At 51.8% G+C, this 22327-nt stretch overlaps 6 protein-coding genes across 6 annotated transcripts; 1 reads left to right on the top strand and 5 right to left on the bottom strand.

Moving 5' to 3' along the window:
- Positions 1-854: 854 nt before the first annotated feature.
- Positions 855-1732, bottom strand: HD553DRAFT_325019 (uncharacterized protein; the record flags this gene model as incomplete). The annotated part of the gene is made up of 2 exons (XM_046181553.1): positions 855-1471; positions 1555-1732. 2 exons carry the CDS (start codon positions 1730-1732, stop codon positions 855-857), a joined length of 795 nt encoding a protein of 264 aa, XP_046035571.1.
- A 381-nt stretch (positions 1733-2113) lies between these two features.
- Positions 2114-4795, bottom strand: HD553DRAFT_314219 (NUDIX hydrolase domain-like protein). Its single transcript, XM_046180327.1, has 11 exons — positions 4592-4795; positions 4450-4494; positions 3844-4352; positions 3514-3658; positions 3306-3402; positions 3187-3207; positions 3073-3106; positions 2943-3012; positions 2858-2875; positions 2652-2783; positions 2114-2578 (listed from the first exon to the last, which is right to left on the bottom strand). The coding sequence occupies exons 1-11, from the start codon at positions 4768-4770 to the stop codon at positions 2305-2307; spliced, it is 1524 nt and encodes a 507-aa protein (XP_046035570.1). The 5' UTR covers positions 4771-4795; the 3' UTR covers positions 2114-2304.
- Positions 4796-5713: 918 nt separating this feature from the next.
- HD553DRAFT_314216 (glucose-6-phosphate dehydrogenase) lies at positions 5714-9416 on the bottom strand. The gene is made up of 8 exons (XM_046180326.1): positions 9168-9416; positions 7756-7790; positions 7605-7683; positions 6917-7519; positions 6567-6845; positions 6187-6491; positions 5961-6103; positions 5714-5874 (listed from the first exon to the last, which is right to left on the bottom strand). The coding sequence occupies exons 1-8, from the start codon at positions 9295-9297 to the stop codon at positions 5838-5840; spliced, it is 1611 nt and encodes a 536-aa protein (XP_046035569.1). The 5' UTR covers positions 9298-9416; the 3' UTR covers positions 5714-5837.
- Positions 9417-10846: 1430 nt separating this feature from the next.
- Positions 10847-15819, top strand: HD553DRAFT_336118 (uncharacterized protein; the record flags this gene model as incomplete). The annotated part of the gene is made up of 13 exons (XM_046182222.1): positions 10847-10893; positions 11572-11726; positions 12010-12102; positions 12174-12354; positions 12412-12545; positions 12610-12767; positions 12789-13072; positions 13122-13180; positions 13738-13779; positions 13888-14157; positions 14488-15011; positions 15083-15362; positions 15713-15819. 13 exons carry the CDS (start codon positions 10847-10849, stop codon positions 15817-15819), a joined length of 2334 nt encoding a protein of 777 aa, XP_046035568.1.
- A 907-nt stretch (positions 15820-16726) lies between these two features.
- On the bottom strand, positions 16727-20118 carry HD553DRAFT_66603 (putative endopolyphosphatase). The gene is made up of 12 exons (XM_046184397.1): positions 19757-20118; positions 19389-19599; positions 19159-19244; positions 18875-19030; positions 18746-18797; positions 18518-18651; positions 18331-18428; positions 18195-18248; positions 18062-18129; positions 17740-17997; positions 17069-17680; positions 16727-17009 (listed from the first exon to the last, which is right to left on the bottom strand). Exons 1-12 carry the CDS (start codon positions 20070-20072, stop codon positions 16982-16984), a joined length of 2073 nt encoding a protein of 690 aa, XP_046035567.1. The 5' UTR covers positions 20073-20118; the 3' UTR covers positions 16727-16981.
- Positions 20119-20701: 583 nt separating this feature from the next.
- HD553DRAFT_314206 (uncharacterized protein) lies at positions 20702-21645 on the bottom strand. Its single transcript, XM_046180325.1, has 4 exons — positions 21463-21645; positions 21173-21389; positions 21008-21095; positions 20702-20944 (listed from the first exon to the last, which is right to left on the bottom strand). The coding sequence occupies exons 1-4, from the start codon at positions 21619-21621 to the stop codon at positions 20893-20895; spliced, it is 516 nt and encodes a 171-aa protein (XP_046035566.1). The 5' UTR covers positions 21622-21645; the 3' UTR covers positions 20702-20892.
- Positions 21646-22327: the final 682 nt, after the last annotated feature.

The following is a 22327-nucleotide window of genomic DNA, read 5'->3' as shown; positions in this document are numbered from 1 at the left end:
CTGCTGTCCTGCCTGATAAAAAAATAACGCAATGCAATCGATGTATAGACTTGAACCTGTCACGCAGGCCACCATGAAAGGACGGTCGACCATTGGGCAGGGTGATTGCTGGCATGGCTTATCAAGATGCTGGATTGGGGAAGATCCAGCGCTGACGCAGATCCGCACTCTTGTGTAGTGCTGCACTAGTTGTATATGCACATTACGCACGAAAATGATAATCGCATCGCCCACGGACTAGGGGACACCGTTGCTGCAGGGCAGCTCATCATCGTTGCTTTCAATAATAATGATGACGACTTAAAACGTAATCATATATGTTGCGTGGCTGTGATCAACGAGTGGGATCCTTTGTCCTCTCCATACTCTCGAACCCCCCCCCCCCCCCTCCCCCCCGGTGGTGGCCAGAGGCGTGGAGAGCGAGAGTGAGTTGCACACTGGAAAAGAGCTGGATCGTCACGCGAGTTTCATGCCTGAAACAGAGATGCGGTCCGCGCTAGCGTGATGCCTTTTCACGTTTGAATGTGAACAGCTGCCTTGAGAAAAGCTTCGCTGGGGTATTGCAATGGAATAAGTAAGTCTACCCTAGCAGCCCTACCTATGCTGCGATCGACATATGGCATGGCTACGACCTATGATACATGATGACCGTGCCGACACTTTCGTTGAGACTGAACTAAGCAATTAGCGGCACAGATAAATCTTTGGAAGGAATATCTACTCGACTTGAAGACATCTGTATTGACTTGCTTTGTGGGATCTTATGACAGTTACGAGTTACACGTAAGTAACCAGCTGGGAATTATGATCACAATATTTTCGTAATATACGGTTTTACATGGCATTACCTGTGGTCACGAATCAAAGGGCTCTCTTGGTTTGTGACTAGCAGTATTTGCGCGGAGTAAGCTCATGGTTTCTTGCTTGGCCCTGTCCTTTCGACGCTTGTTGCAAGTGAGACACAGTTGGCGTCCTATCTTCTTCTGGACATTGGCGACTCTCCGACAGTGAGTGCACCTATGGACCCACCACGCGTTTCCCCCCCAACTGAAGCCTGATCTCCATATGCACTCGCCGTTTGAGTCACGATTCTTAGGGCTTTGTAACAGCCCGTACCAGACCCTTCCCAAACGCTCCAAGAATTCTAGTTTCTCCTCCCAGAAATCACAAAGCAGCAGGACCTCTTTTATTCTTCTCACACTTCGACCATCAAGACCGCCATCTAAGCGTTTGAGTCTGACTAGGATGTCATCAGAGATACCAGCAGGGATTTCCAATCCCAACTTGCTCAATTTGACCGAGGTTGTGGGTTTGTCAGACTCTCTTGGTATCATCAGATGGCTGGCCCCTTGAACAGTCTGGTGTGATTGATGCGGTTCAGGAGCGCTGTTCAGAGTAGACGCTAAAGATCCATCGATGGGGATGCCCAGCGAGGTTTCAGTGACCCAGTGACTGAGATCTAGTGGTATCCCTGCAGCATGAACAGAGATTGAGAGATATCTTGTCGTGAGTTGGACATTGTCATGAGGGCTTGAACAGGGTTAATGTCCTCACAATTGTACAGTTCCGTTTCACAAGTTTCAGTCACTGGCAATTCTCCTCTATGCAAATTGCCACTACCCACCGGGAAAGCAGTCGGCTGTGAATAGTGGAAGGCCAGTGAAGACGAGGCTGTAGCAGGGAAGGCGCCAACTTCACCAGAAAAGCTTGGATCGGTCAGCCACCAATCCATCGTGTACGACGCTCGTCCCTTATCGATATTGATTGATCTGGCAAACGAACTACTAAAGTAAGAGGACTTGGTACAACCTGAGAGGCCGTCCACGCTGGCCATATATGCGGTGTTTCGTCGAACGTTCCGTCACGGCGCACTGCTCAAAGATGCTTCCGATGACTGTGTGCTCCTTTCACACATTCGTCTTGCTACCTTATGCCTATGGTACAGGCGAAGGAGTTTTAATCAAGTTCACTATCGGCGTTCTTGATCCAGTATGCCATATGCTCATTGACAGCGGAGGATTCAGCCGTCGCACCGCAAATCAATGGGCAAGGACTATCGAAAGTTCGAACATCAGAGCATCCAGCGCCTGTTCATCCGTGGCTCGTGGTCTATGTTCCTTCCTGTTGTCATTATTCGTACACTGACAATCGCTCGACCGGCTGATCGCTCGCGAATTGGAGCACAACGCTTATGCGAGGCAGCTGCCATGCCTTCCTTTCAAAATGACGACCGAGTGATGCGATCTCGAACGAACACGCATGCAGAATCGATACATCATCGTTTCCAAGCACGACGTTTTTGTTTCACAACTTGTTCTTGACGCTCTCGATAGCAACCTCGTCCATCTGCCCCCTCGCCCATCTATCGATCAACACCCCTGCGATAGCGGTCTTGGGCGGGAACCTGAACGAGGGCGGAGGTCCCTCCGTTCGAGCGTTCTCGAGTGCCGACTCCTCCGTCTGACCTTCGGCCGGAGCCAGTGCCGCTCCCTCCTGTACTCCTGACGCGGTGTTGACCTGCTTGGGTTCGAACTTTTTATGCTCTGAGCGGGTGATGTTGGTACCTTCCGGGTGGTTACTAAAGAAGAAAGAGCAGTTGGCTCAGATACCGACTCTAAAATTTGATTTAACGATGTAGTCGCAGTACTCACAGGATATCCAGCACAGAATCTTGCGTGAACCATCGAGCGTCCTCGAGCTCATTATCCAGCTCGAGATCGATTGAGCCGGCGTCCGAAGCAACGAGACCGTAACATCCGATCATTAAGTTTGCAGGGAAGGGCCTGGACGTTCAAGCAATGCACCGGGTCAGCCATACCTTATCGACGATGGCTCGTGAATCTCAAGTTGGACTCACCAAGGCTGACAAGACGAGCTGTCCATTACAAACATTCCGGAACGTCAGCGACAGTGTCATCTGTCTTTGGGCGCCGGGTACTCACTACCGGACCTGCCCGACCTTGACGCCGGCCTCCTCCATGACCTCGCGTCGAACAGCATCCTCGATCGATTCTACACACTCATTCATCAGCGAGGTGGTTCTGATGGCGCCACACCGTTCCTGCGACTTACCTCCTGGCTCGATGAACCCGGCCAGACACGAGTACTGCGGTACCGTAATCGAAGAAACACGCTTATCAGCTCAAACACTTTCTTCGCCCATCCGGTCATCCAGATTGTACTTACCATCCCCTTCGGCCAAGCTTTCTGTGAAATCAAAGCAAACAAAAAGATCGTTATCAGCTACATTTAAAACATGAAGACACTGAATAAAGGGGAAGAGATTTGGAGCGGGTGATCCTCACCTGTCGACCCATCAACATCTTCTTGCCCGTCGGGTCTAGGATACCCATGATAATGACCGGGTCCGTCCGGGGATAAGCATAATTATGCAGCCCCTTCCTACATTTTCCAAAACGGTCGATAAATTCAGCTCTCCAATTCCGAGTCACCAGTATCGTTCTTACGGCTGAAGAAGCTTCAGACGAAAAGCACAAGGCCCCGGGAACTTACGTAGAGGGACAGACCTTCCCCCCTTCTCCTCCGTAACCGTCCCGACCTTCACCGACGACGGACCCGCAGCCTCGTTTCCAGCCGCACCAAAGTGAATAGGTTGGGGATCCGCAACCAGGGCAGAACTTGTACCGGGTGTTCCAGTCTGTACATCGCCAACGTCAAGGAGAATAGAAATAGAGATGTAGGGTGAGAGGGAGGTTTTGGTAGGTGTCAGTAGGTTGATAGCTGAGATGAGGGCGGAAGAACGTCTCGTCTCGCAGTCGAACTCGAAATCAACCGCAAGATCGAATTGCTGAGCACGAGAGACTTTGGAAGACTCGGACTCACCCATCAAAGCCCTCGCCTGGGCAAATAAATTCGCCTCCCACCCTCCTAGACTACTCCCCGCCAACCTAGGCTCGACGAATTCCGCCTCCCCAGCCCCAAGCTCACCGAGATCGACGTTCCCCCCGCCCACGTTCGCTCCGCTCACATCGAGAGCGAAGTAAGGCACCCCCTTGGGATCCTTCGGGTTCACCTCGGCCGGTACAGCTCCTTCTTTAGCTTCTGTCCTATCGTCGATCCCCAAGAATACCAACGCTGGAAGTGTCGTGGGGAGTCGGGCGGATTGGTATTGTTTAGCCACATCCTTATCTTCAGGATTGGGACACTCAGCAAAGGACTTCGAGGGGAGGTACGGGGTGATGCTTGATTGGGAGAGGTAGAGAAGACCGGTAGGTGTCTTGTCTTTGGTTTCCCCGGAGGTTTGCATGGACATGAGCGGTTTTCCGTCTTTGAAGAGGAGGAACTTGGCTTCCGAGGCGTTTAGGTGCTTGTCCATCTTGGTAGTCTCATTTCTAGCCAGAAGAATACAATACGGGATTGCGAATCAGTACACCTGGTCGATTTGCTTACTGTTTCTCGTTGCTGGAGATTGTGATCACTGTAGCTTACCGATGAAACGACAACCTGTTCAAGGGCGGTTGACCCGAATAGAAACTACATTATCACCCGACCCGACATTGCCCTCCTCGAGTCAGCTTCTTCTTACGTAGCAAATTATACTTTCGACAAGGCGGATAGGGTAGAAACTGACTTGACGATGTTATCACCCATGAAGCCTGTATACGCTGATGCTGATGGTCGAATCGTAACGCTCCGATATTGATAAGCCGAACGAGGTGGGATTCGCAGGTGACGAGTCTGAGCCAGATGTCGGGACGATGTAGCAGGTAGTGTCCTTAGGTGGCCTCTTGCGATGGAGGCAGGTTGCATGTCACACTGCACAATAACCTCTCTCGATGCAGAGAATGTCGTTGTCCAAATGCGATCCTCCATCGATGATCGATGATATCGTCATCAACGGCCGCATGGCTCCCATATTCCGATCGGCCACCGATTTACTTCCGAAGGTCTAGGTGTTCCCGGAAGTAAATGTACGTCCCCGCCGTTTCGTCGCACTTGTTCATAGTTCATAGCTTCATAGAAGGTGTTAAAAGTTATATCTTAGTACTCTCAACTTGACTGGGGGATTCGGCTTCTTGAGGAGTATGAACTCGGAAGTATGACCAGGAAACCTTCAGGTACTTGCATTCCCAACCAATAGTCTGGGGAATCACTCCCCAAACCTCCTTGTAAGGTACTTCTTGACTATCAGCTTCTCAATAGCCAAGGCAGGCCCATGGCTTTGTTGATGTCTAAAGAGTTCATCTCAGTCCAAGTTCACAATGGGAAAGAGCACATGAGGCCTCCTCCGGTGCTTGAGCCATTTGAAAAGTGAGTCCTGCAATGCATGCAAGGCTTGACTCGATACTCTGTTTCTTCTTTTTGGGATAGGGATTTTTACCCCCTTGTCTCCTCATCCTTGAGTCTAGAGAGAAATGCGTTGAAAAGCAAAGGAGAGTAGATAGGAATTCTTTGGGACGATGGTTGGTGAAAAGGAAGAATATAAGCAAGACTGGAAATTTAGACTGTTTCCATCTTGAGGAAAACGCACGGGTCGGGCAATAAGCAGCTATCAACATACTGTACGTCATCATGCAAAAAAAAGCAGATGAGTATCGGCTACTTCATCGTGCGCGGTCATTCCCGTCAAGCTTTTCTATCGGCCTCATCTCTGGTTCACCCTAGCCCACCGCGACAGTCTTTTGCCCGTGGTCAGCATCACCAGCTTCGACGTCCCGTTCCACTTGACGAATGCCCCTCCTATGTTGAAACACAAGCCGACCGATTCGACCAATTCATTCATTCACATAACAAGCAAGTCACATCACAAGCATCCTATTTCCTTCTGTCGCTCCTTTACAAACAATGCTATTGTATAATCACATCACACTGCTCGTTCAGAGGTTGCTGGTCATAGGAGTCTTGGGCCAGGCGCTGTGATGAGCAAGGATCGAGATCAAGTCAGCTCTGCCTCCACGTCCGCGAGCAAATGAGACGTGAAGAAGTTCGAGGAAACTCACTATCCCTCGTTCGACCGCTTGAAACCGTACTTGCTCGTAAACTCGTCAATCTGCTTGGGTCCACGAGATCCGTAAGGGTACTCCTCGGGCTTGGGCGCCTCGCCGTCTTTACCGTCGATCCAGTGGAGGAGCGGGGTGAAGATCTGTATGAGAGACGAAATCGGAGTGGCATCAATATCGTGCAATGGATGGGAAAAAGATCGGCTGCCTGGACCACGCGACACACCTTCCATGCGACGTCCAACTCGTCATCTCGCACAAAGTTCGAGTGGTCCCCCTTGAAGGCGTCCAAGATCAAGGCCTCGTAAGCCTCGGGGATCTTTGCCTCGGCGAACCTGCTCTTGTAGGTCAGGTCCAACTCGGTAGGGATCGCCCTTGTGATCAAGCCGGGCGTCTTGGTGTTGAACTTCATGTAGATGGCCTCGGACGGCTGGATTCGGATGACGAGCTCGTTACGAGCAATGTCGTCAAAGATACCGGCGGTGACGTCCTTGTACTGAATTCGGATCTCTACCTTGGCTTCGTTGAGGGCTACGCGTCGAAGTAGGCAAACAGGATCAGCATTTCAATCGGAGTCTCCAATACATCCCACAAAGCGACGCTCACCCTTCCCGGCCTTCATAATGAACGGAACTCCCTCCCACCTCGGGTTGTTGATCCACAAGGTCAACGCGGCAAATGTCGGGCAGACCGAGCCCTTGGGGACGGTGTCGTCCTCGAGGTACCCGGGCTTGCCATCAGCACCGACGTACTGTCCGAGCAAAGTGTCCTCCCTCGCGATCGAAGGGATGCATCGGAGGACCTTGACCTTTTCGTCTCGGACATCTTCGGACGAGAACGAGACGGGTCGCTCCATCGTCAACAGCGAGAGGGTCTGCAGCAAGTCTATGGATGGCAAGAAACGACGGCATCAGCGAGGCAGGATCCAACGCGTAGGAGAGCAACACCCTACTCACGGTTCTGGCAGACGTCACGAATGATACCAAACTCGTCAAAGTAACCTCCTCGTCCCTCGGTCCCGAACGGCTCCTTGAACGTGATCTGCACGTTGCTGATAAAGTTCTTGTTGAAACTGCTCTCCAACCAGACGTTTCCGAACCTCAACAACAAGACGTTCTTGACCATCTCCTTTCCGAGGTAATGGTCGATCCTGTACGTCTCGTCCTCGGACCACTGTTCCTTCAACGCCGACATCATCTCGCGACACGAGTCGGTGTCCTTGCCAAAAGGCTTTTCGATGATGATCCTGTTGGCACCCTTGGTAGAGTAACAGTTCTTCTTCAACCCCTCGGCGACGATCGTGAACACGCTCGGGGGCAGGGCCATGTAGAACAGTCGGTTCGGCTTCTCGACGCCTCGCTCGGATTCGACCTTTTCGAGCTCCTTCAATAGGGCCTGGAAACCAGAGTCCTCGTCGTACTGTCCGGCAACGTAGGACGAGATGCTGGTAAACTTGTCGAGCTTTTTCTTATGGGCGTCCTTGTCCGACTGCGAAGCGTCGTCACCGGGTCCCTTGATGTTGCCAATCTGTCGCGAGTGGAAGTCGTCGTCGCTCATCTCTGCGGGGAGGTTCCGAGGTCCGACAAGGGTTTTGTTCAGCGCCGACTTCGGGTCGTCTTGCCCATTATGCCATGCTGCACTCACTCGTCCTGGCATACCCGATGATGTGCAAGTCCTCCGGCAAGTGACCCTCCTTGAAGAGGTTGAAGAGGGCCGGGAAGGTCTGTCACGATAGCAAGAGCGCGTGAGTAAGCAGACCATAACAATCCGCTCCGAGTAGAACGCTCTGGCTCACCTTTTTCTTGGCCAGATCACCGGAAGCTCCGAGGACTGTGACGTTTCATCAAGAGGATCGCCAAGTTCGCCAATCCCATCGGACAGATCCATGGCGAATTCGCCCGATTGCGACGATCGATCCGAATTCCGAAGCCATAAAAGTATAGCAGACACGCCATCCGCAAGACATGTCGAACCCGGATCCAACAAAAGACCAGCGAAAGATGTCGATATCCGTGAGCGTTGCCGAAATTGCGGTTGTCATCACCATCGCCAACGCCATCGCCATCATCGTCCATCGAGGTCAGTCGATGATCGATTCCCATCGGATCCATCGGGTTTGGAAAGAAAGCCGATCGTGTACCGGTAGGGCGTGGTGAGGTGTATAGCAGTAATATACGATGATCGCCGGGAAGAAGCAAAAGAAAAGAAACCGGGAGAAAGAAAGAAAGCAACAAAAGTAGATGATATACGGGATCAGCCTTCTATCCCACGCTTTTTCGAGATCGAATCGCCACATCGCCGCAGGAACCGGGGATCACGACGGCCAGAATCGAGATCCACGAATAGATGCCACCAACACCTCTCCCTTCGCTCCCAGAACTCTTTATTCCCTCTTTCTCATTCTCCCTCGGCCCATTCGCAGCCGGACGCGGTAATATCGTCGATATCGATTTCGGATTTGAGACCGAGATGATCCCGTAAACCTTGTCCCCGAGTTTCACACGATACTATCTGTCGTGTTGATGATCGTCCTCCGAGGTTGAGCTTTTAACACTGTGACGATCGAGGAGTGTGCTCGTGACCCATCTACGTCGTCTCCTCTTTCTTTTTGGTATAGCACACCGTGTTTTGTCTTTATTACGAGTTCCCGGTCTGCCATCCATTCGACATGAAAGCCCGTCATCGTATCCACCACCCACATCCACCTTCTTCTATAACACGGCGGGTGCCTGGTCTGACTGCACCACCGTCAAGGTCGTGTACGGTTTCCGCCCTGGTGTTTGGTTGATCCTCGGACGATTTTACGTCTGACGGATTATGCGATCTCTGTCTCGGGACCGGTTTGGGTATCGGGCGAGACGACAAGGATGACGATCGATGTCGATAACATTGTCGATCGCGAATCCGACCGCGGGAGGTACTGGTCGTAGTAGTTTCGGTGTAATGTGAGAACACCGGGAAGGTCCTAGTCTTGTTTGGATCGGGAAGAAGACGTTTGACTTGGTTTGATTTGACTTGCTGACGTCTCCGCTTTCGTACTCTTTAAGACTTGACCACCCCGAAACCCTTCAAGATCCGCCGATTGCCATTGTCGTCGTCGCACCACACTCCATACGATTCTCTCTTCTCTGCCTCGCTCTTCACACTTCACTCGCACGCTCTTCACACCACGCTCGCTTGCTCTTCGCTTCGCCCGGGAACACTCACCAACAACCGTAGTCTCTCCCTTCCACTCGACCCCGCTCTGTTCCATGCTCGGGATCTTGCCGGCTCCGGTGTCGAGGAACGATTCGAGGGATTTCGAGTCTGATCTCTGGCGGGGGGTCTGTTCGGGCATCCTGTTTTGTTTCTTGTCTATAGTCTGTGTTATTTGGGAAGGTAGTCTATGGATCTATGGATCTATGGTAGGATATACAGATGGTTGTATGACTGGAGCGATGTTGTACAAGACAAGATCTCCCCCTTCGTAGGTGTATTGGTCATTCGTCACCCCCCCACCACTGCACCCACTGCTTGCCAGCCAAACGAAGTATCTGACCCGAGACTCGACGTTGACCCCACGTGTGCGCGGCCCGAGAGGTGCAAAGTGGAGGAAACGCGGGCCATTTCTCGCTCGCACACATCGAGATTCGGATTCGGGTTGGTCACGTCATACAAAGATATGAACGACGGTGAGAAAGGGGATGGTCACGTCCACCACCGTCAGTACTCCCACGCTATAGTACAATTTACAACCCATCTGCTCAGTTGGAAAGTCGCCAAACGACGACAGCTTAGAACGATATTCGAATCACTACCTTCCTCCTACCATGGGAGGACCGACCGAGTTACCCGGAACCTGACACCTTTTCTTGGAATTCTTGGCCCCTCGCGAACGTCTGGACGGACGATTCGTGATCACGGTCCGGGCGACGAACAGATGCCGAGAGCAAGTAAGTGGCGTGATCGTCATCGTCGCGTGGGCTCGCTCGCTTACCCGTAGCGAAGGGTCGTTGATTGATCGTTTCACGTTTAGAAACTGAATGGATGGATAGGTGAAACACGATTGCGACGACCTGTTTGCTAAGAGTATGTATGATGGCTTTGGGCTTGTATTTCCGGGTTTTGAGGCTGTTATACTAGCAGGTGGGCTATGCGAAGGGGTTTTCAGAATCGTCAAAGGTCGGGCGGGCAGGCGTTGTCAAGCTTGACGGCGCAAACAGATCCTTGGAGGCGGGATGAATCCGTGACTATCTTACTTGTACATCGGGCAGGGGATACAGTTCCACAACCTGAGAGAACTATATAACCGTCCTCACTGTCACAGCCGTATTGCCGTTAACCAACACGCCTTGAGGAACTATTCTATGTCATGCAGTGCCACTTCGACAGTCTTCGAAGACCGTCATCCAGGCGAATCGAGACTTATGTCGCAGAAATCCTGAGCCAGCCTGATAAGATTGGAGATGGCCTTGAGGCTCTTGGGCTTGTACCTGTATAAAACGAACGCCGTGGTTTTGAGCGATCGAGAGTCACGAGCCATTGACAGTTGGTCGGTTGAGCCAGGCGTAAGCTACTCACCTTGTCTGCGTAAAGAGAGCTATCGTCTTGTCTCTGGCTGCCTCTGGTACCTCTATTTGAAAGGCCTTTCGCATCCTCACCTCCAATTTGGGAACCTGTGGGGTCCCGGGTGAAAGGAAGAGGAAGAGTGCTGATCGATCCCATCCCACCTCTCAGCCCAGTCCAGCCCGGACGGATGCCACAATCGAATACAATAACAACAATGATGATTTGACGATTTGACCTCTATTACTGTACCTCTATGAGGTCTCATTTCACGTCAAAGTCTACAAGTGGTTGATGATCTTGGGCAATACGATACATTACGACGTAAGGCCGCTCTACCCATGAGCATGCCCAATTATCGCGCCGGTCTTGAACCTCGACAAGCAGGGTTAGTCATGAGAAGCCTTACAATACCGCTTCAGAACTAGGTCAAAATCTCTTACCAAGCAGAAGTTGATGGTCCAAGCCATCATCAAGTTGACCAGTTCCTCAGGTTTCTGGGCGGTTCTGTACTCTGTGGCGTCCTTCCCGTCGAAATCTGATTCCTCACGTTTTTGGGAGCTTGAGCGACCTCTTTGATCCGATCGATTACCAACATGAACGCCGGGATTGACCCTGAAGAGCCCGGAACGGTTGAAGAAACGATTTGGAAACCCAGCTTGGGAATCCTATTCTTGTTCTCAAACACTGATTACGACCTTGCGATGCCAGATCCTAGAGCGGCTGGCACAATGAACCAGTTGTTTGGCGGGGGCCGGACCTACTCAAATGAAACCGGCAGGGGATGAACAATAATGGAGTGTGAGGAAAGGTTCTGGCCACACTCGGCTGTTCTGAGTCTTTTCGATTTCCGAATGTGATAATGGCAAGTTTTATTGCGCACCGCGTACTTGTACTTTGACGTGCATGAATCATGTGCGGATGGGTTGCGATAGTCTGAATCTTACAGGTCTTGGGTCTGATAGATTTGGTCCTGTTTGCCATCATCTTTCCAGCGGTGATATACCGGCCTTTCTGGGTCGGACCTATCCCCTTTGGCCTTTCGATCGCCTGAGAAAGACGACAGTTACCTGCTCGAGATACGCCACCAACGTGCAGTTGAGCAGGATTCCTGTTTTACCCTGGGATTGGCCAACAAGCTCGCACATGATCTTGCAGATCCGACGCACTGCCCTTTCACTGACATCATGAATCGCTCTCGACAAGCGGACAGAAACTTTCGTAAGTTCCAAAGTAAGACGGTGATTGCCGACGGCGGACAGATGACTGACGACCAGCGTCAAGAAGAGATAGGAGAAGAAACTGGATGTCGAGAAGCGCGAAAGCAGATCAGGCGATCAGGTCGAGGACGAGGCGTCGGTTGCGTGAAAAAGGCTGAAAGGAGCGCAACTGAGAAGCTCGGCGGCGGCGCCTTGCCTATAGACAAAGGGGACCTGTATATGATAGATTCGGGTGTAGGGGAAAGTCGCTGAGAGGGTAAATAATAGGCCCTTCGCCTCTTCAGTTGACGAGTTTGGAAATCACCCTCTTTTGCATCTTCGCTTGAACTCGGACAGAGATATGGATGAGTCCTTCTTCGATTTTGACAGCTATCTAGGTCAGTGCTCGAACGTCACCGGTTTTGGGTCCACGCTCGCCTCTTGATTGATTCGTCAATTTCGATTCCAGGATGCGCGGGTAGCGAGAGTGATAGCATCCCAGAGCAGATGGTAGTAAGGACCGGTCCGTATGAAGAGAATGCCCTTGAAGCGTCTGTGCACACCGTTCGATCTGCGGATGGCGAGAGTCCTGGCATCCCAGAACAGACGACAGCCGAGACCGTTCGGTACTCATCGGATGCCGTCCAAAGGTCGGTGGACCCCATACGAGATCGATGCGCCTCGGCCTGGGCGTCATACGTTTGTAGCCTGCTACCTGTCACCCGAAGTGAAGATAGTTCCGATCAAGTTCCCATAGATCCTAGGATCCTAGACTCTTGTCATCGCGTCTCCGAGGCCGATGTATTCATCGACCGAACCACGAGCATGCTGGCAGACGATGGTAAGTGCATTCAAACTGTTTCATCCGGTAAGAAGATTGACCATTGCGATCTACAAAATCCTAGACAAAGAATCTGTTGACCAACCCCGAGACTTGAGCCCATCAGTCCCCACTGATACCAGCTCAAAGATGGATAAGAAGATGCTAGAAGACTTCGAAAACTTCGACGGACGTAGTTTGACGAAGATCAACCACACTCTGTCGAACTGCCATACTCCAGAGGTAAAGCTACAATTTCTGCAGGGTTTGCGTGACGTTCAGCTCGATTTGCTGGAAAATGGACAAGCTGGTGCCTCTCGCGATTACCAATGGGGAACCCAGACGTTTCGCGTTTATCGGTGTCCCAGATGCTCGCTGGTGAGGAAGATGGGGACGACGCTCACCAGACATGGTTTCTGCGATGGATGTCAAAAGATGCAGGACGATATAGCCGGCGCGAGGCTGCGAAAGAACACGCTCAACCACAGGTCACGCAGACAGCCACGACTCACAAGCCATAAACCACGAATCACAAATGGCAAGACGTAGTACGCCAAGTGCAGTCCGCAGACCGTAAACGGTAGTTCATTGTAACAGCTTACTTCATCACCCATTCATTCAAACGACAACGTCGTTCAACCATTATCACAGAAGGCGTAGGTGTCGCGTCACGTGACGCCTATAAGAGCTTGTGACATACCGAGCAGTCGGAACTGAACTTTCTGACGAGCTTGCAACGCATCCGACAGGAGTAACTGAATGCTTCTCCAGGAGATCCTCGAGGTGTTACTCAAGCCGTCACCAAGCGCGAATACGTGTTTGGGCAGCGCACATCTTGTATCTATCGGTGCCCCGTTTGTTGGACTGTCGATCGAGTTCAGAAACAATGAGGCCGCAGTATCTGTCGTAGTGGCAACATGGTCAGGCAAAGATCCGGCACAGCGAATGAACTCGCATAGCTACCTGTCGGGAAACAATAGATGTGATCGTGCTGCGGAGGAGCCGCTTAATTCTCGAAACCTTGAACGGCAAAATAGGAGGGTAGCGTTGTTGCATCTGCGGAGTCGTGTCAGGTACTGAGTAAGCATGATGCCGCCTACCCTATTGTACAGATTTACTTCTGAACACCGCAAGTTATATCCTTCACTAAGCTCCAGAGTTCCTGTCCCCCTCTGACTACATAGCGTCGAAGCCTCTTGCGGCTGTTTCGCAGCTAACGCTCATCTTCGCGCGAAACTGGTGCAAGGCTCGACTGGTAAAGGATATATTCCAGTACATTACGAAAGTTGTCATTGAGTGATCGACAATGACAGCTTCAACCTCAACCAAAATTCTTTTACTTCCTCTCTACGCAACGGCGCAGGTCAATTTGAGGACGATTTGACTCTCGCGACCGACGTGTTTCTGGACTATCAGATCCTGTTGAATCAGCGTAGCAAAGTAGGTAGCGGAGGACCCAATGCCACACCATCAGCGAATGATGGAAGTCATGCCAACTGGATCCAGAGGTCCTTCCGAGCAGTCTGCCGTCCTGGCCGCGAACCCAGTACACTAGAAGCAAGAGGACAGAAACACAGCATGATGGAAAGGACAAAGGATCTCGCCCTTTTCTGCCGCCTCGTCAGGCGGGCTCGTCAGCCCTTTGGGTTTCATTGCCACATGGTTCATATACATAAAGTACATCTGTCGGACTCAATCGGTGTGACGTTACTGACATGCTTTCAAGTCTGGGGTCTCGATGGGCTTGCCTGACAGCACGCTTCAGAGAATCAAAGGAGAGAAAGCTGAGCCTCGATAATCTTGCCATCGCGAACACACCATATAAACCTCACATCAAAAGCCAATCGAACTCGATCGGCCGAGTATTCGGAGAGGTCCTTTTTCTGATTCATTCTAGTCTGAGACGGCGATGACTAAACCCTCTGATCACTCACCATGCCCAACCTTAATCGCTTTCGCACAGGATTCTCCCCACGTAGCAGTAGTATAGACTCCTGTGCCTCGACGAACGCATATGAAGAAGAACGAAAAACTATCAGAGGTCTCGGTCCCTGGAATACTCTTTCAAGTTCTTTCTCCCCCTCATCCGACCCGCCATCGACCTCCAAAAAGAACTACGGACACAGTCCCACTCCGTTATCCTCTTCGAAAGGTCTGTCTCGGGGACGATCCTGGTGGAACCTTCGATCTCCCTCAAAGCGACGACGAAACTCGAATTTCTCCATCGGCAGTGACACTTCTCAGAGTCAGAGCGATATATCAACCCCTCATGGGTCTCCGCAATTGATGAGGACTATATCATCCACCCTCATGGAGCCGGACGCTTCTTGCAGACCAGGACCGCCCGGTTGGCCTTCCAAAACCCGAGAGTTGAACAGTGCACAATGGGATCAAATATACGAGATCTCCCTGGATCTGATAGAATGTGCCTGGGAAGGAGCTTTTCGTGGGTATGGCGGATCCGATAGCTGGTCAAATACGAAAAAGGTAAGTCCTCACCAAGCATAGAAATGGACAAGGTGAATCGACTTGATCGCTTTGTTCGCATCAAAAAATAGGAACTGCTTGGGAGAGTCCTTGAAGGCAAGAAACACGTGTGTGTGAGGATCGAGCTCCCGGCTCAACAGGAACAGCGGGAATTTCATGGCCACCTCACGGTTTCGGTACAGTCATCCCATCGCTACGACGAGTTCACTCTGGATGCCACGATTCCGCGGGTCTCTTGGCTGGAAGAACTCCCTCGCAAATACGACATGCCAATATGGCAGCCTTTCCTCAGACCTCATCGGGAGCGCAACGTGAAGGCTGCCTTGCAAGACATGATGGGACGATGCACCGGTCTGTATTTCCCAAGAACGAAAGAGAATTCGGTTGCAGCAATCGCATACCACTTCAATGAGCCTGGAGTGTAGAAGGTCTTGGAGCATAAAAGAAAATGAATCGCCAAGTATATAGAGAAACGGGGACTTATGTCACTCGAGGTGTATTTCTTGCTAGACAAAGCGATTGATTTGCCCTGTCGATCTTCCTGCCTCACTCAGTTTCATCCAGCGCCGAACTGCTCCGGCTCAAGGCCTTGCGTCTATTCTTGGCCTTGTACATATGACTTTCTCCGCGTATGAGAGCGGCAATGACAGGGGTATCACATATCGCTGTATATCTGATCAGCCCTCACCTGTTTACATTAGCAAGACGTCGATTCCCTTCTTCCGAGGTCTTCATAGGTTTCCAATGCGAGACTATCTCGTCAACCAACTCTTCCAAAACATTCACAGTTGATCGTCGGCTACTGTAAAGAGTAAAAGTTATAGCTAGTACGAATGCGATTCGGGGGCGCCTTAACATGATGTTGTGGGCACGTGATGGACAGCGATGAACAGCTTCTCGGTTTCAGGAGATGAAAGGAGGTCCTCATCGCTGCTTCATTGTCTAGTCGCCTGGAAGATTTATGTACAGCCATATGCTGACACTATCGCCAATTCACCAACTGACTCAAACTCTCTGTATCCTTACTATCAATCGGTACTTCCCATACATCGTCCTGAAACTCGAAAAGTCCAGCCGAAATGTTTCCGCGACGCGCCCGCCCCTCAAGTATCCGAGTTGCCAGCAGATCCGACTCGACACTCGGCAGTCAATCCGGGATCACTAGGTCGACAGGCAGCAGGCAGACCGCTACACTGTCGGATAGCAGGAGAAGTTTCCTAGAACACTTTCTTGTTAGCTATCAGAATGCCAGCAGTATCACGGGAATCTCGGTAAAGACGAAGACCGATGTCTCGCATGAGGTGACGGAGCGTTTGCTACCGGTAGACTTCGCCGAAACAGTTATCGAATTGATGAAGAACACCTGGAAGGGATACTGTCCGTACGAAGTCCCACAAAGACGTCCAGACGAAGTCATACCAGAATCTTGCCTTCCAGCTCAATGGGGCACCTTCGAAAAGGCCAAAGAGGTAAGCGCACTATGATCCGGTCGTATTGAGAGATCGCTCATGCCTATCGCGGCTACAGGCAGCATTGTGGTCAGACAATGAGCTGGTCCTGGTAGTCAGCACACCTTTACTGAAGAACAATCTTCGACAATGTCGGGTGAATGTGCAGATGGCACTTGGCGACGCCCTCAGCGGAAACTGGGAGGTCGCGATAGACGTGCCGACGGGCCTAAGTGAGCTGCAAAAGGCATTTTTCGAGGTAAAGTGGCCAGAACCATTCACGTTGTTCCCGGACGAGCGTGAAGATATGTCGAGGTGCATACCGTCGTTTAATCAGATGACAATGGAGCGATCGCCGGAGCGATCTCGCTTTGAACCCGACTTCGAATACGTAAGGTGGTTTAAGTATGTCAGAAAAGGACTATGACAATTTCGCTCTCTTGTGGTGGAATCTCAGTAGGGTAAACCTTGATATGATAGATTAGGATGACTAAATAAACGGTCGGGTGTTTGTACAAAACGTTAACTGTCAGTCTTGGTCGATACATACCTGTCAAAACAGTCACCTCAGCTACAGCGACATGAACGACGGCCTCACATCAGACTCACATGAACCGCGCAAACTTGTTCCACAGCGGGGTTTCCTCCGACAATTGCTTGGCCAACGCGACATAGGTCGGGATGGTCAAGTCGCTCATACGGAACGGAGTCAACTTTTTGAGCCCCTTGCGGAACTTGCTCATCCCGCCATCATTCTTTGGGTCCTTCTCGCCGTCTTTCTGCGCCCGAGCCAGAACCTCGGTGTTAACCTCATCAAATCCGGGCAAGAGATGCCATGGTACAGGTTGACGACCGGTAGCATCCCCGTCGGTTCCGTTGTACCCTCCTCGCAGCAGTCCGTCCACGTCGTACGTAGCATACTCGAGCTCCCATTTAGGCGGTTCCACCGTTTGTTTATCCAGATCAGGTACGTAAAATTGAGCGTATCCTAGTGGGGTAAACATCTGGTTCGAACGGCTCGGCGACTCTGGCGAGTAGAAACGGGGTTTGCTTCGGAACTTGCAATGCGGCTGGTCCTCATGTTCCGGTTCGTGGCAGTTGTTCTTGGGCTTCTTGCCATGTCGATGACCGCCACCTTTTCTCTTTTTTCCCTTCTTCTTCAAACCATCGACACCACTCTCGTAGTCGTCGTCATCCAGTTCGAGACCCGTGACGTTGTAGCTGCGTGCAGAGAGTTTTGAGCGACTAGTCCGACCTCGAACAGATGACAGATTGCCCACCTGAAGACCCGAATCCCTGGTAGATACGTCGGAATAACGCTAGGCGAAACGTGCACCACCGCGTAATCCTCCATCTTGATCTTGCTGAGTTTTGGCATATCATTGAAGTCCTTGTGGAGTTCCTGCTGAAGGTTCGTGTCGGCGATCCGACCCATAGCATGTACGCGGTCGGCCAGGCCCTGAGCTTGTGATTGTAGTCGGAGCGGGGTCGTTGCTTCGAGCTCGTCGACGTCGAGGAAAAAGAAGTGGTCGACGTTCCTAGTATCTCGGAGTGTCTTAGCTGAGTTTCTCTTCATCATCAACACAACCCTGTGCAGCTCACATATGCCCATAGAGGTGACCGACGATAGTGTCCTGGTACCGCAAAGCGAGCTCTCCATATCGCAGGTACTAGAAATGGTCTTTTATGGTCAGCGAATTGCCCGACCTCGAGGTTGTAGTCTCGCGAAACTCACGCAGTTGTCAAAGTACCTCCCCATCTTCGGCGGCACATGACCCGTCAGCCATACCTGATTACATCGAATCGGAATACTCCGGTCAGCTTCCTGAGCGTTTTTACCTTTTCCGGATTATGAGTATGGATTGACTCACCTGCATACCCCTCTCCCTGAAACTATCCAGCTGCACCTCGAGCCAATCAAACTCGAGCGCTCCTGGCTCATTCGACCCGTCCTTACATCCATCGACCACTACAGCGCCCCCGAACACGATGCAAGCACAATGTCCCTCCATTAGTGCCCCGCATTTGATTCGCTCCCTCAAAAGCACAAGAACTTACCCTTGTTGGCGTCGTACCAATACAAAGTATTCAAGCTGATCACCGCCAACTTGTCCGGAATGACGTCGATGGCGAAATAAGCTCCTCGTTGAAAGACGTGGTAATCCTCTGCGGGGATATAGTCGCTCCAGATGCTGTAACCGCAATGCAAAACGAAGTATAATTAGGATTAATCCTGGAGCAGGAAAAATTGAGAGGTTAATGAGGATTGTGAGGATAAGGACTCACTCGGTAAAACTGTTCGTCACCGCATTCGGCCCCGCGACCAAAATATTGTGTGCTACCCAGCATATCAAAGCTCAACATCAGCACTTCCCGGATCAACCCCGACGTCTTACATTGAGACTGCAGACTCACGGTAAATATCGTTATTCCCCAAAGAAGGCACCACGACGACATCTTCCCCAAACGTCTCTCGCATCCGCCTGACCATCATCCGGTTCAGATCGTTGATCTCACTCGGAGTTCGGGGGATGGAAGAGTCGATATCGTGTCTGGCGTTGTCGCCCGTCCCTGCAAAGCATTTCGTATGTTATGTACGTCATAGAGAGGGAGAACAAGCGGGGATATTATTGTCAGCGAGAAAAGCTGGGGGCAAGGAGAAGCTAGGCGGTGGAGACGGAGATGTGTGGGGGGCTTACAGACGACAAAGTCCACTTTATCCGCCCATTCTTGCTTCAACCAGTCGAACGTCATGTTCACCAGCGACATGGGGGCATCGCAGTCCCTAGATGATCCCATCATCGCCGTCGATATAAAGAAACAAACAGCGACAGAGAACCATCAACCGCAACGAGGAGGATACCAGAACATCTCTGATCAGTTACCCAGCTCCAGAACCCGCTAGAGCAGACTAAGAACAAGGACTCACGAAGAACTAGTCCCCCACCTCCCCGCCAACTCCTCATCCTCATCCTCATCATCATCTTTATCCTTCTTCAACCCATCCACCTCATTTTTCCCTCCCTTTTTCCCCTTTTTCTTCTTCTTCTTTTCAGGTTTTCTGTGACAACCCGATTCGAAGGTCGACCCTGCTGTATAGAAAGGGTCGGGGTGGAAGTCGGTTATGTGGAGGAACCTGCCTGTTAGGGCTGTTTGGTTGTTCGTTCGCGTTATCGAGGAAGGAAGATGAGAGCGGGAGGATGAGAAGGAATGTCGTATTTGAGTTACTTAGTATTCTTAGGGCATCTAAACGAGAAGATAAGGGAGTTCGACAAAGCCGGGGGGATTGGGACTTACCTCGAGGTCGATCTTCTGGATCTTCCTTTACATTCCCCTTCTTGCTCCCGGTCAACTCATCCTCCTCCCGAACAAGCTCGTCCCAACCCGTTGTATTCACCCTCGAGCTGGCTTGTAACAATCCTTGATCATTTCCACCAAGTTCCAGCTGCGAGACCTCGCCAGGCAATTGCAACCCCAGGAGATGATCATGGATCTCCCTGAAAGCTTGTCGGGCGGACAAGACGTTCTCTTCGTGCTCTTCATTCCTTTGCTGCTGAGCAACAGCGACAACCGAGCTGGCCGCCAGCAAGGCTTGAATACAGATGGACCTCATCCTTTTCCCAGGACTCGCCGAAAGGTCTGTACGTGTTAAGGCGTATCGTAGAAGACTGTCCACAAGAAACAGTGAGAAATGCCCATCATCCATCAACTAGTAGTGCTCTGACGACTGCCCAATCCCCAGCCGGAACCAAATTTACTTCCGGAGGCATCGAACGTGCATCATCGATCTTCCTCTTTAGCACGTACTGGTGTTTAAGGTTGGCAGGTGACTGCTATTCGCAAGACCACTTCTCCCACAGCATCTGCCTTGGGAAAAAAGAAGCTCATTACATTGCTGTGTGAATCTGGCCTTCAAGATTTGAAAGGTAGTGATCGACCAGGCAGGAAAAATTATGCATGGCTGGCAAATCATGGCCTTTCACTGAGATCGACAGAGATGGGTCTTTAGAGATATTGCGCAGAATGGGTTTGGTAGCCAAGAAGGAAAAGGTTCAGATAAGCAGGATGTTACCGCCAAAGGAAGGAACATCCCGCATTCAAATAGAAGATCTTCAGCATCAAGAAACAATGGGATGATGCAATTGCAGCCGGGACAGAGAGACTAAAGAGGTCCGGAACGTCCAGTCCCTATCTGCCGTTACGACGAAGACGAAATCCGGCTTGCAACAAATGAGACGGTGAGCCTGGAGGAAACTATCGGATCGCAGAAATCGCAGACCAGCGTCGTCAAGAAACGAATTTCGTAAAACTCGGGTCTCTACAAACCACATAGATGCATGCTATGACACATTCAACTGCCTAAAGCACGAACAAAGGAGAAAGAGCGAAACAGAAGGTCTTGAACGAAATACCACCCTCTACTTCGCAAACGTTCAACCTGTGAACCCGATCCCGCCACCTTGAGTGTTTCCGCTGGCGTACGTCCTGGTTCATCCCGTCACATTTCAGTATAAGTATCCTTTTCGTGAGCTGACTGTGCCTACTCACTTTGTGCCTCGTTGGAACGGCCTAACCGGCGGGAACATCGCGCTCGTAGGGAAGACCAGCAGTCCGCTCTGCGCAGGGGGGCTTGCGGCTATCACGGACCGAAGTACGCAGATCAGCTTCGACGCCGTCTTACGTAATATCGCTACTTGTTTTCCAAAGACTCACCTCTGTTCCCATCCATGCCACCTGCTGTCGGCGTCATCATCGAAACAGGTCTCGGCGACGGGCTGTGCAAAGCTGGGGAAGGCGGTGCGACCGACTGTTGACTTGCCAAAGTGGGGGGAGCAAACGTCGTGTCCGCTGGGGCGGGCCTGAAACTGGGAGCTGGCGGTGGCATGCTCGCTCGGTTGGTCGGCGGTAGCGGGGGAGCGAGAGCCCGAGACTATCACGCGTGAGACAAGTAGGGGAGCAGGATCAATCGCTGGTCATGGGTGGTGTTCCAGCGGCAAACCTACAGCAGCGGGACTTCGACCGGTAGGCAGAGGAGGCGGCGCGTCGTCCTCTTCCTCTTCATATGCATCGGCAGCAGGCGCAGGTGGCGGCAAAGCTCGGGGTGGAGGAGGCGCCTGCATTTTCAAGACATTCAAAGAGATTTTCAGCATTGTATAGGCCATCAAACCCGGCCTCGAATCCGCGCTCACATGGTTCATGGGCGGTGGTGGTGGGGGTGCGGGCGGAGGAGGAGGACCCGAACCTATCGAAGCGTTCGAGCTTGCGCGCTACGGGTTGTCGCGACAGGATGATCGCACGGATATGGCGCAACACAGTCAGCTAGTTGTCCTAGATCTTCACATTATCGAGACGACTCTCGTATACGCCAAACTTACAGCCCGGCCAGCGGCCATCATGGCCATCGCCGCCGGACTCCTCCCCGTAGGCAGAGGAGGCGGGGCCTCATCATCACCTGCATTCCCACCTCTTGATCCCATCATCATCGGTGGAGGTGGAGGTGGCGGAGGTGGTGGCGGTGGTGCACCAAACGAGCTCGACTCCCTGCTAGGCGGCGGTAATCTCCTAGCCGGCGAAGCACCCGGCAGAGGCGGTGGAGGCGGAGCGTCCTCTTCCTCGGACTCCTGGTCATACCTGGATGAGGCTGGGACGGGTCGTGCGGGAGGCGGTGGCTGCCTGACACTCCCGTTCCGAGAAGGAAGCGCAGGAGGGGGAGGAATCGGTCTTTTCGATGTCGACACTCCGGGTGGAGGAGGAGGCGGTGGAATCCTCTGCGTACGCGTTGAGGTGTTTTGGCGATCAGCTTTCACCATTCTCGCCCATTCTTTTCCTCGTTTACAAGGCACTCACCGAACTAGCTCCCGATCTCGA

This window comes from Filobasidium floriforme (genome assembly GCF_021052385.1).
Source record: "Filobasidium floriforme strain CBS 6241 chromosome Unknown HD553scaffold_15, whole genome shotgun sequence".
NCBI lineage: Eukaryota > Fungi > Basidiomycota > Tremellomycetes > Filobasidiales > Filobasidiaceae > Filobasidium > Filobasidium floriforme.
The sequence above is the reverse complement of the archived record's forward strand: the minus strand, read 5'-3'. Positions and strand labels throughout refer to the sequence as shown.

Bases quoted from the DNA above. Each gene is read 5' to 3' on its own strand.
- HD553DRAFT_66603 (XM_046184397.1), bottom strand. From the start codon at position 20,072: ATGAGGTCCATCTGTATTCAAGCCTTGCTGGCGGCCAGCTCGGTTGTC. The intron at 19,600-19,756 runs GTAAGTCCCAAT...CAGCCCTAACAG, and splicing joins TCCAGAAGATCGACCTCGAG to GCAGGTTCCTCCACATAACC. The intron at 19,245-19,388 runs GTGAGTCCTTGT...GGGATCATCTAG, and splicing joins AGGTGGGGGACTAGTTCTTC to GGACTGCGATGCCCCCATGT.
- HD553DRAFT_314216 (XM_046180326.1), bottom strand. From the start codon at position 9,297: ATGCCCGAACAGACCCCCCGCCAGAGATCAGACTCGAAATCCCTCGAA. The intron at 7,520-7,604 runs GTGAGTGCAGCA...ACCTCCCCGCAG, and splicing joins CATCGGGTATGCCAGGACGA to AGATGAGCGACGACGACTTC. The intron at 6,492-6,566 runs GTGAGCGTCGCT...TTCGACGCGTAG, and splicing joins CATTATGAAGGCCGGGAAGG to CCCTCAACGAAGCCAAGGTA.
- HD553DRAFT_314219 (XM_046180327.1), bottom strand. From the start codon at position 4,770: ATGCAACCTGCCTCCATCGCAAGAGGCCACCTAAGGACACTACCTGCT. The intron at 4,495-4,591 runs GTCAGTTTCTAC...GTGATAATGTAG, and splicing joins ATGGGTGATAACATCGTCAA to TTTCTATTCGGGTCAACCGC. The intron at 3,208-3,305 runs GTGAGGATCACC...TTGATTTCACAG, and splicing joins AGATGTTGATGGGTCGACAG to AAAGCTTGGCCGAAGGGGAT.
- HD553DRAFT_314206 (XM_046180325.1), bottom strand. From the start codon at position 21,621: ATGGCCTATACAATGCTGAAAATCTCTTTGAATGTCTTGAAAATGCAG. The intron at 21,390-21,462 runs GTAGGTTTGCCG...CACGCGTGATAG, and splicing joins CCGGTCGAAGTCCCGCTGCT to TCTCGGGCTCTCGCTCCCCC. The intron at 20,945-21,007 runs GTGAGTAGGCAC...GGGATGAACCAG, and splicing joins CCGTTCCAACGAGGCACAAA to GACGTACGCCAGCGGAAACA.